Source organism: Pristis pectinata, chromosome 8 (genome assembly GCF_009764475.1).
Source record: "Pristis pectinata isolate sPriPec2 chromosome 8, sPriPec2.1.pri, whole genome shotgun sequence".
Taxonomy (NCBI): domain Eukaryota; kingdom Metazoa; phylum Chordata; class Chondrichthyes; order Rhinopristiformes; family Pristidae; genus Pristis; species Pristis pectinata.
Window position 1 is genome coordinate 52,312,526 of NC_067412.1, and position 15,731 is coordinate 52,328,256.

A 15,731-nucleotide genomic window follows, 5' to 3' on the forward strand; every position below is an offset into this window, starting at 1 on the left:
CCTGTCCCACCATTCAATAGATCAACCATGATCACATATCTGTGCCCCTTTCCTATACTTCCCAATACCCCTGATCTTTCAAAGATTTATCTACTTCCACTTTAAATATTCCCAATGATCCAGCCCCCACCACTCTCTGGACCAGAGAATTCCAGAAATTCACAACCTCTGTGAAAAGGAACTGCCACATACCTCACTTTTAAATGACCAGCCCCTTACTGTAACTATGTCCCCTCGTTTAATACTTTCCAACTAGTGAAAACATGCCAACTTCTATCCTGTCATACTCCCTTAGGATCTTATGTTTCAATAAGATCACCCCTCATTCTTCTAAATGCCGAAGAATAGAGACCTAACCTCTTTAGCCTCTCTTGACAGGACAATCTTCTTTTGAACTGCCTTCAAAGCTACTTTTTTAGGTAGGGGTTTCTTAGGTGAGTTGCCAGGAACAATGGGTGGAATAAATCGTATAGAATTAAAAGTAGGACAAGCTTGCTCCACCATTTATCATGGGCGACCTTCTGCACTACCTCTATTTCCTTGATTCCCTTAACATTTTGAACAAACCCAATGACTAAGCCTCCTCATTCCTCTGGGGTCCAGAATTCCAAAGATTCGCTGTGCTCTGAGAGCAGAGATTTCTCCTCATCGCAATCCTAAATGGCCAATCCTTTGTTCTGAGACCAACCTCTAGTTCTATGCTCCTCAGTCAAGGGAAATATCCTCCCTGCATCCAGCCTGTCAAGTGCCATAAGAATTTTATAAGTTTCAAAGAGATCTCCTCTCATTCTTTTATATTCTGAGAATAAAGGCCTAATCTACTCATTCTCTCCTCATAAGGTAAACCTGCTATCCCAGGAACCAGTATGGTGAACCTTTACTGCACTCCCTCCATGGCAAGTGCATCCTTTATCCAAGACTGTACACCGTATCCTGGTGTGCTCTTACTACAGTTCTGTAGAATTGCCAGTAAGATATTATTATGCCTGACTTGCGATAGTTATGAAATATCTCCATCCTGCCACCTCAAAGTTTGCTGAACTCATGGAACTGGCTCAACAACACTACACGAGGGTTAATTACCCAGTCCCCCCTCGGGCGATTCGCCATTCCTCCTCTCTGACGTCGTGCCATCGAAGTTACTCTGAATGACTTTTCTCAAAGTCGATATCCACTCTTCCATTTCCTGCTCACTTTCTGCAGCCAGGTGACAACTGCACTTCTCCTGCATTCGAAGTTCAAAGCCATAACGCCGCATCTTGGAACACTGGAGGTGGGGCAGAAGCAGATTTAGTTGAACAGACTCATCAAAGTGGTAAAGGATTTAAAAATGGCCCATGGGACAGTTAATAAGAGTCTTCTTCAGGCTTTGCTTAATGCCTTGCATATTTTAATTAGGTTAATGGAAAATGTTCACATCTTTGATTGTTTCCATTAAGAAATGCCACACAGGCCATCTATCATGCTGTGTTGCTTTAGACTGGGAAGCAGTTCAAGCCACATAAAATGAGGCACTTGCTCAAAAAGGAACTCCCTGATTGCTACAGGATTGATTCAACTGAACTTAAGCCATTATATTTAGTGAGGAAATTTTGCTTTACAAAGGAGGGAGACCTCTTAGCAAACTATGGCTAGACTACGCAGAAGACTGTCACAGTTCTGCCCTTCATATTGGAAAAAAAAGATGCCAGTGGAGTATAAACAAAAAGAATAAACAATAATGGCACCAGATTTGGAAGGATATACTTAAGAGGGAAGGCTGAACAAACAGGTACTCTGTTCTCTAGAAATGGAAAAGGCTGAGAAACAGCTCAAATGAAGTATTTAAGATAAGGGATTTGATCGAATGGTCATAGGGAAGATGCTTCTGCTTCTGGGGGAGTGTAAACGAAGAGTTTGTAAAACTGAAATCATTACTGATAAAGCTAACAAAAACTGCAGATGCTGAAAGTCTGAAATAAAAACAGAAAATGCTCAAAATACTCAGCAGGTCAGGCCACGTCTGTGGGAAGAGAAACAGAGTCAACCTTTCAGGTCAAAGATCCTTCATCAGAACCTCATCAGATATCTGAGCTGAAACATTGACTCTGTTTCATTTCCCACAGATGCTGCCCAATGCTGAGCATTTCCAGCATTTTCTATTTTTATTATAGCTAATATGGAATTTAGCAGAAAATTCTTTACCTTGAGGGTGGTTCTATTGTGAAAGGCACCACCACTTGGAGCAGCTGAGGTGACCAGCTGGAGGCATTTAAGGAAGGGGAGGTTATAATAAAACAGCATTTAATCAGTGATAGATTGCAGAGCTTGTTGATGCAGTGGGGTCTGGGTGTTCCAGTGTACGACTTGCAAAATGCTCATATTCAGGTATGGCAAGTAATAAACTAAGCCAGTAGAATGTTATCATTGATTTTTTTTTAAGAGGAATTGAACACAAAAGTAGGGAGCTTGCACCTCAGTTATACAGGGAATTGGTAAGATCACATCTGGAGTACTATGCACAGTACTATAAGTCTCCATACTTAAGGAGGGATGTTAATGCGAGAGTAGCAGTTCAGTGAGGTTTAATAGACGAATACTTATTCTGGCTTTTATTTCTCTTATAGCCAGGAGAGCTGTGTTGCTTAAATGGAAGGAAGTTACTCCTCCTACTCATGCTCAATGGTTATGGGAATGTTATGTCATACCTGAACCTAGAGAAGATTCGTTGCTCAGTGCTTGAATCTAATGCAGACTTTCAAACTCTGTGGGGACCTTTTTTGAATTATTTTCAAAATCTTTGATTTGGTGACTGAAACACAGACATTGGCTGACGTTGTTACATTTCAACGGTTTTTCCTTGTTTTTTTTTATCCAACAGCTTCAGTTTTTGGTAGTGTGAGTAGATTTATTTTTATAATAAAATATTCCAGTTTTTCATTTATTAACTATTACATGTGACTATTAATTCAGAGTATTGTGATCTTAAGTATGATTTAACACAATGTATTCTGTAATATTTTTTCACTCTTTTTTGATGCATGTACTCTGTATTTTTTCTCATGGAATTAATAAAAAATATTGGAAAAGAAATAGACGAATACTTGGAATTCCTTTGTTGTCTTCTGAGGAAAGATTGGACAGGCTGGGTTGTATCTGCTAAAGTTTAGAAGAGTGAGAGCGAAGTTGACTGATACACTCAAGATCCTGAGGGGTCTTGACAGGGTGGACATGGAGAAGAGGTTTCCTCTTGTGGGAAACTCTTCTTATGAAAGAGATGCAACATATTTTTTTTCTCTCAGGAAGTCAAGAGTTGTTGGAAGTCTGCTTCCACAGCGCTTTGAGGAAGAGAGTGTTTGGACATTTTTGAGTCACAGCTGGCTAGATTCTTAATGTTCTAAATCTTCTAAAAGAGACCTGGGGTTATAAGTGCATATCTCATTGAAAGTGGAATGTCAGGTTGAGAAAGTGGTTAAAAAAGCAAATAGGATCCTGGGTGTTATAAATAGGGTCAGAGAGTAAAGGAGCACGAGACCTTTATAAAACACTGTTTCAGCCCCATTTAGAGTATTGGGTCCTGTTCTGGAGAGATGAGGTAGCTTTAGAAAGGGTCCAGAAGAGATATAGCAGAGATTGAGAGTTATGTGGAGAGACTGAAGAAGCTAGGGTTGCTTTCCCTGCAACGGACAGAAACTTTTCTCATTGCCAACGAGGTCAAAAACAAGGGAACCTGAAATGATGGTAATGGATGCAAGAACCAAGAGTTATGCAAGGAAAATCTCAGCAAGTGGCCAGGCTCCAGATGGTGAGTAATGGCAGTGGGAGACTAATAGAAGATTCTACATCTGACTTATTCAAGCAGCAAGCAATAAAAGAAACCAATCCATTGTACACAGACCACACCCCACCCTTGGTGAGGGGAGAGAAGGGCGAGCATTTTCAATCACCTAATTTTGACCTGTCCTAAATGAGCTCCTGGACTAGTTTGGTTTTGCACATGACGTACATTCAGACTACTATCAACAAATGTGTAGAAGTTATACCTGGACAACATCAATGCAAGAATCCAAAAAAATCGATCCTTTGGACTCCTTAAACCCCTTCTCGTCTTTGCAAAAACAAAGACTGTACGAGCCATCGGGAAGTTGGGTCAGGTAACAGAATCTTCTTTTAAATACCTACAATGGAACAGATAATCATTTTATTGGTATAAATTGTCTCTCAACCAATCAAACTGTCAAATTTAAAAGGTTCATTAATGCAATACAGATCTTCATCTGCAAAACTGGACTGTGATAACAATGTAAGTCTTACAAAAGATACCAGATCCCATGCTGAATATGACAGTTGTGGTTGACAGCCAAGAATTTCAGCTAAATTAAACCATGGGGAGCATGGGAAATGAGAAGAACTAACACACTTTATATTCAAACAAGATAATTCTCTGGAACTGTGAAAACAATCACGTTTACTTCAAAAAAATGCAAGCAATAGAAATCTAAAATTTAAAAAAAATGATGGAAACACTCAGCAGATCAGGCAGCATTTGTGAGAAGAGAAACAAGGCTAACATTTCAGGTCAAAGACCCTTTATCAGAATTGGGGCAGTGAGAAAGTAAGTTAGTTTCAAAATGCAGAAAGTTAACGAAGGGAAGGACAAAGCGAAGTCGTCACCTGGATCCACCTATCAACTGCCAACTCTTGCTCTACTCCTTCCCTCCACCTTTTTATACTAGCTAGCTCCCCCTTTCTTTCCAGTCCAGATGAAAGGTCTTGACCCAAAACGTCAACTCTCCACTTCCCTCCTCAGATGCTGTCTTGACCCAATGAGTTCCTTCAACACCTTTTGTGTTGTTTCCAGCATTTTCTGTTTTTATTTCTGATTTCCTGCCTCTAGTTTCTTTGATTTCTGATTACTTTTGAATTCACTGCTGCTCCTCTTTGAGGAATGCCCACTTTGAAGAAGTTCTGCTCCTCTCTCTGGCGTAATTTCCATTTGTTGCTCTTGCCTCGTTCACCCTCAGTGGTTTCTGTTTTCCTTGCAGCCTTCAATAAAGTGTTGACCAAAACTCGCTGCTACAGCCACAACTCTTTACCTGGTAAATATCTCCAACTTTTGACATAAACACTGGCATCACCTGGGCAACCTTTGCCCTGCCTTCTCAGGAATATTCTCTTTATCCTATCCATTCCTTTCCCACTCTCTCTGCAACTTAAAATTGACTTGGTTTCTAAATTTCTCAGTTCAGATGAAGAGTTTTCAACAGGAAACATTAACTCTTTCTCTCCTCACAGATGCTGCCTGATCTGCTGAGTACAGTATTTTTTTGCTCTAATTTACTTCACCCCAGTCCTCTGTAACTCTGCGATGAAATCATCCAGATATCTTTATTAACAAAATGGTAAATATTCAGATAGAAGATGAATCTTTGATCTTACCAGTCACCTCCCAGCTCACTCACTCCCCTCCTAGTTCCTTTTCATAAGGGGTATTGGGCAGTTCCCAATGTTGCAGCAGGCATCCATTTACAAAACAGACTGTGCAGCGGACTGGAACTAAACAGTGGGATTTTGGGAGCCTTGAATTGAGTTTCCATTTTGTCTTTTGCTTATTTCTCAAAATACTGACCAGCCTCAGTGAAAGAGTGAAGGATTTCAGCAGCAACAGTGCCAGCAGGTCCTTCCTTTGAATTCAGTACATGTCAGACCACACAAGACGCTCAATAATTACGGAGAACTCTAGCAATCTGCCTTCAATGAGCAGAAAAGTGGACCTTGCCTTTGAATTTATGTATAATTACGTGTAAAAACTGCCAATAGAATTGATCATTTCAAATTGAGACCCACACCATAATTCCAAACAAGCGGCTCCAGACTCCTAGACCAAGGACTCTGCATTCCCCTCTGCAACTGGGTCCTTGACTTTCTAATCAACAGACTGCAATCACTAAGGATAGGTGACAACACCTCTTCTATGACTAGCCTCAACACCAGTGCCCTGCAAGGCTGAATTCTCAGCCCCTTACTATACTCCCTAGAAACTCACAACTGTGTGGCCAAATTCTGTTCTAACTCCATTTATAACTTTGCAGATGGCACCACTGCACTGGGCCAGATCTCAAACAATGAAGAGATGGAGTACAGGAATGAGATAGAGAGCCTAGTAGCATTATGTTAAGACAACAACCTCTCCCTCAATGTCAGCAAAACAAAAAAAGCTGGTCACTGACTTCAGGAAGTGGAGTGGAGTACACACCCCTGTCTGTATCAATGATGCTGAAGTGGAGATTGTTGAGAGTTTCAAGATCCAAGGTATAAATATAGCCAAATTTGTCCCGGTCCAGCTATGTCGATGCTATGGGCAAGAAAGCTCACCAAGTCCTCTATTTCTTCAGAAGGATAAAGAAATTTGGCATGTCCCCGTTAACTCTAACCAATTTTTACAAATACACCATAGAAAGCATCCTATCCGGATGCATCATAACTTGGTATGGCAACTGCTTTGCCCAAGACTGCAAGAAACTGCAGAGTGTCGTTTACACAGTCCAGTCTATCACGTAAACCAGCCGCCCATCCATTTACTCCATCCACACTTCCCACTGCCTCGAGAAAGCAGCCAACATAATCAAGGACCCCTCCCAGCCCGTTCACTCTCTCTTCTCCTCTCTCCTCATCAGATAGAAGACACAAAAGCTTGAAAGCACGTACCACCAGGCTCAAGAACAGCTTCTATCTCACTGTTATCAGACTCTCGAACAGACCTCTCATATGCTAAGACGAATGCTTGATCCCCCAATTTACCTTGTCGTGGCCAGTATGAAGAGGAAAGGGGGAGTGGTGAGACAGGGGCCAGTAAGTGATTGGTGGACAGAGGAGGGGTGAAGGATGATAGGCAGATGGAGCCAGGTAGGGGAGGAGGAGGGGGAGGGGTGGGGTTGGGATACCGAGGCAGGGTGGTGATAAGTGGAAGCAGACAAGGAAGAAAAAAGGCCGATAGAGCCAGGTGGGGGGAGGGAGGGTGGTGTGATAAGCAGGGACACAAAGGCTACTAGTGCTGGAATCTGATAAAGGAGCTGATTAATGGGAACCATTAAATGAAACATGAAGGGCAGATGGAACCAGATGGGGGAAGGTGGGTAGTAGGTGGCTGAAAACAAGAAGTGGAGGGAACAGAATGAGTGATGGAGGGCTGTAGTGGTGGGTAGGAGGGGGGTTGAAGATGTGGGAAAGGGGACCCCAGAGGTTCATTGAAAGGAGATAGAGAAGAGAACGCAAGAGGTGAGGGCTACCTGAAATTAGAAAACTGAATATTCATACCATTGGGTTGTAGACTACTCAGGTGGAATATGAGGTATTATTATTGTAAAAGATCCTGATAATGTTGACAGAGAGAGATGTCTCCGCTTGTGGGAGAATCTAAACACTATTTAAAAATAAGAGGTCATCCATTTAAGACATAGATGAGGTGATTTTTTTTCTTCAGAGGCTGCAAGTCTATGGAAGTTACTTCCTGAAGGGCAGTGTTAGCAGAGTCTTTGAATATTTTTAAGACACAGGTAGATAGTTTCTTGGTAAGAAATGGAGTGAGAGGTTACCAGGATGGAGGGGTACGTGGAGTTAAGGTGATAACCAGATCAGCCATGATCTTACTGAATAACAGAGTGGCCACTCCTGTCCCTAATCCATATGTTTGTATGGTCAACAAGACTCAGGAGAATGAAGGTGTGTTAGCAAGCAAGTAGTTGTGGGAAATGTCTTAAGAAAGTTTATTCTAATTATGCCTGCATGTGGAAAGGCTCAAGTATAGTGAGTTGCTGTGTGATGAAACACAAGGTATCCAACACAAGGGAAACCAAGCACAACAGAGCAAACAGAGAAAGACAGCAGGTTAATTCAGGAAAAAATATTTTGCAATGGTATATGTAATAATGACGTCATTTTCTTGGCGAACACACTGGCTAAACAGAGTTTTGTACTAACAGCTCAAGACTCCCAGTGGATATTTTTTTTAAACAACAGCCAACAAATCCACATTTTTTTTAGTGTGCTGTAGAGGTTTCTGACTGCAGCCTGGGTGTGGTGGGTCAATAGTTCAGCAGAAGGGGAAGCTGGCTGGTTTCTACCAGATGTAAGTGTCACATCTGGTAGCAAGTTCAAAACCTACTCCCTCAATCCCCTGTGTTAAATTGATTGAAAAATATTAAATTTAAGTTGTAGTTTGTATTTCAATAGGATAATATATAATAATGGTTGCACAAGTGCATTTGCAATCCAGACAGTTAGAACAGAGACTGGAAACATAAAAAATGGAACCATTGAAAGTGGCCATGAAGTTGTCAGCTCATCGTGACATCCCAGCTGGTAAGCTCCAGGACAAGAACCTGCCATCTTTCCTCAGTCTGGCTTCACAAGGGCCACACATGTCCCTTTGTCTCCTCACAACACTTGCACTGATAATAAATGATGGCTTTGCCACAGATCCCCATGTCCACAGAAAAAATATTGGCAATAATAAGGGATTTTCCAGAAGGATTTAAAAGACCTCTACAGAAATTAAAGTTTTTAATCATTTGCTTTCGATGTTATTGCCCTCATTCTCCACGCCAACATTAATGATGGCTGTCAGTCACCAGGTTTGGTTCTCTGCACCTCCCTCCATGGCACACTTTGTTCCTATCCTTTCTCCCTCACTAAATCCCTCCTCAGAGGCTGGGTCTTCACCATTCTAACCTAACATCTTTCTTCCATCCCTGCTCCACTTCCAACACTCGTCTTCCTCTACAATCATATATGCTCATTGTCATTGTCTGATACACTGTAAAGATAAAAGTTGATGCAATTTTTTTTGCAAATCAAAAAATTTAATGGCGTACGAGCCTAAACATTTTGGATCATCAAAAACAGAGCAGCAATACAAAAATAAATGTGTTTCAACTGGCTTCCCTCAAGCCACTGGGGATTCCTTTGAGTGTTGGCATCTGAGAAAATTAGGAATGAACACATTTTCTACTATACACAGGGAGTCAGCAAACCCAGTTACAAACCAGAGTGTACCTAAAGGAGCACTTAGCTTGAATCTGGAGCTACAGCATGCAAACAGTCTCTTCAGCCCACCGATTCCATGCTGACCATCAAAACTCCATTTGCACTAAAAACCAGAACAGCCAGTGGGAAACCAACTCATTACAGGAAGGACCTGCAAACTCCACATAACAGCACAGGCCCCTGATCCTCACATTCCCCATCTACTTACTGGGATCCTGGTCCCACATTCCTCATCCACTCACTAGGGTCCCGGTACATGCACTCCCTTCTACTCACCGGAGTCCCAGTTTCTGTGCTCACTTTCAACTTATCTGGTTCACTAGTAAATTTATTATCATACCTGTGTAACATCTAAAAAAAGAAGTGAATTAAAAAGCATTGAGGCATTAATAGAAGGAATATTCAACAGTGCAGCAAGTCTGCCAATTTGGACCACCAAAATCCTGAGTTTGCCAGATATCTCAGTTTTACTGCATTAAAGGAATCAAGGGATGTGGGAATAGTCCTGTAAATGCACTGAGGTAAAAGATTAGCATATCCTTAATGAATGCTGCAGCAAGTTCAAATGATCAGATGGCCTATTCTTGCTCCTATAATTGTATCCTTTTATTTTAACATGAATAAATGCAGCTAGTGTATTGTATCGTCTTCTTTTACAGTCTGGAGGTGATCTTATGATATGCCAGCCCTGTTTACAAGTTGAAACTACCATGCTACTCCACTACCGGTATCTGTCTTAAAAACCAGCGGGGGCAATCTTACCCTCATTGTAACACTAATGGTGCTGTTCATGTGGGCTTTATACAGCCATCCTTCCTTGATGTTCCCTCCTTTCTGGGAGCAGATCGATGCACCATCCTGGGGGAAAAAAGACAAGGATAAGCAACTGATGTTTCAGTAACTGGAATGTTAAGCTGAGCACTCCACCTGTTAGTTTATTACATACGCAACACTATTCTGATACTTTGAAAATCATAAAAATTGTCAATGCAGAAAATCTGAAATAAGAACAGAGTGCTGGAAACACTCTGCAGATCAGGCAGTATCTGTGGAGAGAGAAACAGTTAACATTTCACGACTGGGATTCTTCCACATAACTAAGAAAGGGGAAACCTTTCTCAGATTTCAGGAAGTGTCTCAGACCCCAAAGAATAACTCATTTGCTTCCAACAGATGTTGCCTGACCTGCTGAGAGCTTCCAGCACCTTCTGTTTCCAATTCTGATGCCTCATTTGAATGGGAATTATCAGACTGTCATCTAAAAGTGAAAAAGACAGTATAGTATCTTTGACAAATACAGGAAATTTTAGCACAAAGGATTTAAGTAGATTATTGGGCAAACGAGTTGAAGATGGACCAGGGTTGAGCATAACTCTGCAAGGCACAGGAATACTATTGGTGCACTTTGCCGTCATGGTGGCAATTGAGATGCTGTGGAGTCTTGTTCTACAGGTTCATGGTTGTAATCTCTCCAAGGCTGAACTGAAATCAATGACAAAGGAGAAAGGGAAGTTTCACATGGACTCACACTGTGGTTTAATTTCACATATGCAGGTGCAAAGGAAGAGCTGGTCATTAATGGAGTACATGAGGTGGAGACGACAGAGCAGTTCTAAAGTGAATACCGACACAAGGGGCCAGGTAGATATGAAGGAGAGAGTAAACTAAAAGGAAAATTTAAAACAAAAACACAAAACAGGACAGGTTTTAATTTCCTCCAGTCCTGCTTTCGATTCCTTTCCCCTTTTCCATGCCTCTGCTGTCTCTTGTCTCCAAAGCTCGGAGGCACTGTCTGTGTCTCTGGTGCTCCAAACCAAGTTCTGCCCCCTCAACCAACCCACCAGCTCACTCCCAATTCCTGTCTGACTGTACAAGCCCAGATCCTCGGGATCACCCTTCTGCAGGGTTCCATTCCCCAACATATGTCTCATCACCCTCTCTTCTCCCCCCTCCCCCACATACCCCTACACCCTGGTTTTCCCAGCCACAGACAGGTGCTACTCAACTGAGGTAACTCCCAGCTGCCAGTAGGTACATATCATTCTAAATCATTTGCTCAATGCAGGGAGTTAACAGGATCTCCAGACACTTGGCTTCATAAATTGCCCAGTTTATACAAGGTCAAGTCTACCATCCACTCACTGAATGCACGACAGCACCTCCTCCCAATTGCATGTACTAATGGAAAAGTCGACTACTTACCTCCTCCTTATCTGCGTCTTCATCAACTTCAAACAGCTGCATTGGCAGCTTTTCTGGCTGGTGTACTTTGCTACGGGAAACAAAGATTAAAATGAGTTTAAAAGCCAAGAGTTAAAAAATAAAAAGCAGCAAAATTACATTGGAGGGATAAGCCCTGTTGTGGGACATTGTTCCCTCTCCCCTTCTCAGCTCCCTATGCATCAGCTGGGTGCACCATGGTCCCAAGTGTGACAGGCAGTGGAGGTGTAGGAACAGGCTGGGAGGCAAGGCATTTCTTCTTTTCCAAGATTGTTTGGGATCTATTGACAACTGGTGCACTGGGTGTTGAGTCTTTGTGGATCTTCAACCATGAGCTGGACTGATTGCAGATCAGGACAGATATCACATCACAGGAAGAACAATCCATACAATCTTCTAGACTGACTTGACTGCCTGAAGGTATCACAGAAAGAATTTCCAGAATATTTTTACAACCAGCCTTTTTGCCTCTCCATGGAGATTGCAAAGCTGAACTGGGCAAAGGAAGTGTTTTGTCACAATGTGGCATGTCTATATATTTGATTGCAGAGCACACATTACTACAGGGACCAAGCAACATTTAAGAAGCACTTGAATCACCAAGGCATAGGCTATGCACCTAATGCAGGTAAAAGGGTTTAGTTTAGATACGAGCAAAGGTCAGCATGGACATGGTGGGCTCAAGGGCTTGTTTCTGTGTTTTACAACTTTTTTACTCTAAGCTACCCCTCCCCAAAGCAAAGGCAAACAGTCCACTCTTCATTACAGCCAATCTGCAACATCCTCTGATTCACCTTAGAACGTGACAAATTGGAACGGGCCTTGGGGCAGACACAGAGCGGAGGGGTTTGGGGAGAGAGCAATTGATTAATTGGATGAGAAATTGAGATTGCCATGTCGAGGATGACACAAGAACATGGGAGAAGGACATAAAGACGCAGAAAGAGATGGTAGCAATCGTGGTATCTCAAAGGGAGCTGGATAAGTAGATGAAAGGGAAGAATTAGCAGGGCTGTGGAGAGAGTGCAGTGGAATGGGAGTAGCTGCTGGATTGTTCCAGTATTGAGCTGGTACAGATGATAGGCTGAATGGCCTCATTTCCAGTAAATATGCCTGGGTTCTGTGAAAATATATTAAGAGTGATAGAGTTGCAGAGCAGAGAAAAAGAGCAAAATAGAGAGAGGGATGAGAGAAAAGGAAAAGTGCGTGCGCAAAACTGAACCAACACTAAAAGTTGATGCACATTACCAATGAGACAATGTCATTCAGGGAAGCTCTTTCCAAACCTCCAGGCACACAAATTTCTGACACTGCAAAGGCAACAGATTAGAAGCAGGAGTCCCTGTAGCCACCACAGCTCAGGGCATAACCTGTGCACAGCTTGGCGCATTGAACCACCACAAACCAAAGTCAGTCTTACCTCGGCAATGATCTGAAATCCCCAGCACAGGCTTCATATTTGTAGTTGACCACAAGCCAGTCTGAATTATAGGTCCTGATGCACTGTTAATAAACCAAACACCAATATCAGGCAATCAGCAGTTTTACACCAAACATAGCAAATGAATAGTATGCAATCCTATGAAATTTCTCAACTTTTGAAAAGTGAAACATTGTTTTCAATACCATCTTTTCAAAGAAAAAATACACCCTAATTTAGTTCTTCCCAAAATGATTCAATTAATTCCATTCAAAATTTAGATATTTTCTTGAAATTTCTGAACAGTAATTGTGATGTGAAATGGCCTTATTTCATAGCTGACACTTATTCTTCAAGTAAACGACCTTTCAGGCCAGCTTGACTCATTCACCAACAACAATCCTACACATTCTATTGCTTGTTAAATCCTTCTATGTGTCTACGTAAGGAAACCTTTATAACACTACCCTGAAAGTTCACCCACTTTGAAAGATAGCCATGCGTAATTGTAAACGGCAAGTTATGTCCGACAAGTTAAGAAGATTAATTTAAGAAATCATAAAGAAAATGCGGTGGATTTTGTGGACATAGATCCTCAAGAGGTATTTGATAAAGTATCTTATTTATTCTGCATTTTAACCAACCTTCTATCAATGTTAGAAGGCAGAAAACGTGAAGCATCAGAGAACAGTTGCTGCTTTGCAGAAAACACGTTTCCAACAATCTCGGGGTATTCCAGAACACATTACAAAGTCACACAGCAAAACTCTGATAATCCGGCACTGTCTGTCATTCTCCTTACTCATAAACCCAGACTGTTAAATCCAGAGATCAAGTGGAGTATGCAACCAGAGCTGGGGTTGGGGTCCAGAACACAGGCCACAAGCCTACCCATGTTCCTGACCCCCAGAGGTGGGGGTCTGGTTGGAATTACTTGTACTTATTACTTGTGCTTGTACAATTCCAGCTCCTATTAAACTCACTGGGAAATATTATGGCACTATGTAACATGCAGAAAAAGTTGAAAGAGAAATGTGTTGGGACATTAGTAGGAGTAAAATCTAATAGTTTGGAAAATCTGCCAGACTAGCATGGATTATCGGAGTTTTACTGTACTTTGAAAGACAGGGGCCATTGTAATGTAGATCCAGTGACAGCCACTTTACTCACAAATCGTGGTGAAACAAATGACTAGATTGGTAGATCTTTGAAACCATTGCATGGAATTGCCAAGTCCACCTAAGCAGACAAATGGATTCTCACTTTAATTAACCAACTAAAAGATGAGACCTCCAGCAATACAACATAGAACAGTACAGCACAGGAACAGGCTCTTCAGCCCACAATATTGTGCCAAGCTAATTAAATTAATGACACAGATTTAAACAAATCATTTCTGCCTGCACATGCTCCATATCCCTCCATTCTCTGCATATCCATATGCCTATCTAAGAGCCTCTTAAACACCTCTATCATATCTGCCTTCACCATCACCTCTGGCAGTGCATTCCAGGTACCCACTCTCTGTATGAAAAAAAACTTGCCCCACACATCGCCTTTGAATTTTCCCCCTTCTTGCCTTAAATGCATGCCCTCCAGTATTATATATTTCGACCCTGGGAAAAGGATACTGCTGTCTACTCCATCTATGCCTCTCATAATGTTATAAACTTCTTATCAGGTTTCCTCTCAGCCTCCGCCATTCCTGAGAAAACCATCCCAGTTTGTCCAAACTCTCCTTATAGCACATGCCCTCTAATCCAGGCTGCATCCTGGTAAATCTCTTCTACACCCACTCCAAAGCCTCAACATCCTTCCTATAATGAGGTAAAACAGAAGTGAATTCAGTACTCCAGAGGCAGCCTAACCAGAATTTTATAAAGCTGCAACATAACTTCCTGACTCTTGAATTCATTGCCTTGACTCAAAGGCAAGCATGCCATACACCTTCTTTACCACCTTATCAACTTGTGCAGCCACTTTCAGGGAGCTATGGACTTGGATCAGTATCCCCTCCATACAGAAATGTACTAACAATCTGGGGTACATGAAGATATCTGTCGAGATAAAAACAAGATTTTTCCATATGTCACGCAAAGGCAATTGCTCACAGTAAAAACAATATGAATTTTATTTTCATCAGATTTTATGATCAAAATCTGCAGATGACAGAAACCCAAAAGAGAATGCTTGTGAAAAGCTCTGGTAGGAGAACACTGACAAATGTAAATGTGATGTAATATTTTGAGGAAACAAGCATAAAATGTTAAACGCTATAAAGAATAGGAACCAAGGTTCAGAATCACAAAATGTCAACAGGCAAAGGGGCCAGCAACATCGAGCTATAGACACAGTGCTCCCCACATTACAGCAGTTTGTGTAATGGGAATTCACAAATCACTACTCAAAAATTTGAGATATGGAATAAAGATTCATTCTTGTGGAATTTATGTGAGAAAAATTAACTAAACATAAATATGAAGGAAACAATGAATTTTGTCAATTTTTCTCAAGGGTTCACATTATGGAAAAATCATTATACGAAGGGTTTTCTTGCAACACAACCCCTCCATGGTGGTGTACTGCAGAAGCAAAGAACAAAACCATGGAAGTCATTTTGGACCCAACCAAATCACATGGTTTGGTTGCAGTTATTATAGTAACTGTTGGACAACTTACTTAGGGGAGTGTTGTAAGAGAACGTGCACAAGACATTCATACAAACTGCACCAGGCTTTATATCAAGAAGAGACTCAAGAAACAGAGATTTAAGCGACCCAATAAGATGTTCCAAAATATGAAGTATACTTGGATGTAGAATCCATGAAAGCCTCTGGAATGTCATTTTGTTTTCTTGATAATATAAAACTTATAAAGGAAATGGGAAAAGGCTGAGAAACCAGTGCAGTTTTCCCTGAGGAGTGTTGTTACTACATGCCTTTTGGAAAGAGCGATCTAATTCATGCTGCTCCTTCTGCAGAGGCCAATAATTTTTCCATTTCAGTATATTTTCATATTTCTTTACAACATAGAAGGACGCCACTCAGCCCATCTAATCGATTCCGGC

The 15,731-nt window shown here is 41.5% G+C and overlaps 1 protein-coding gene across 1 annotated transcript in view; it reads right to left on the minus strand.

The window, feature by feature from the left end:
• Positions 1-15,731, minus strand: part of dock11 (dedicator of cytokinesis 11) — a 251,775-nt gene that overhangs the window by 184,869 nt on the left and 51,175 nt on the right. Inside the window, exons 4-8 of the mRNA XM_052020888.1 lie at positions 12,665-12,747; positions 11,227-11,296; positions 9,787-9,882; positions 4,023-4,157; positions 1,084-1,267 (exon numbers count right to left, since the gene is read on the minus strand). Of these exons, the coding sequence (XP_051876848.1) occupies positions 1,084-1,267; positions 4,023-4,157; positions 9,787-9,882; positions 11,227-11,296; positions 12,665-12,747 (568 nt within the window). The remainder of the gene's footprint in view (positions 1-1,083; positions 1,268-4,022; positions 4,158-9,786; positions 9,883-11,226; positions 11,297-12,664; positions 12,748-15,731) is intronic.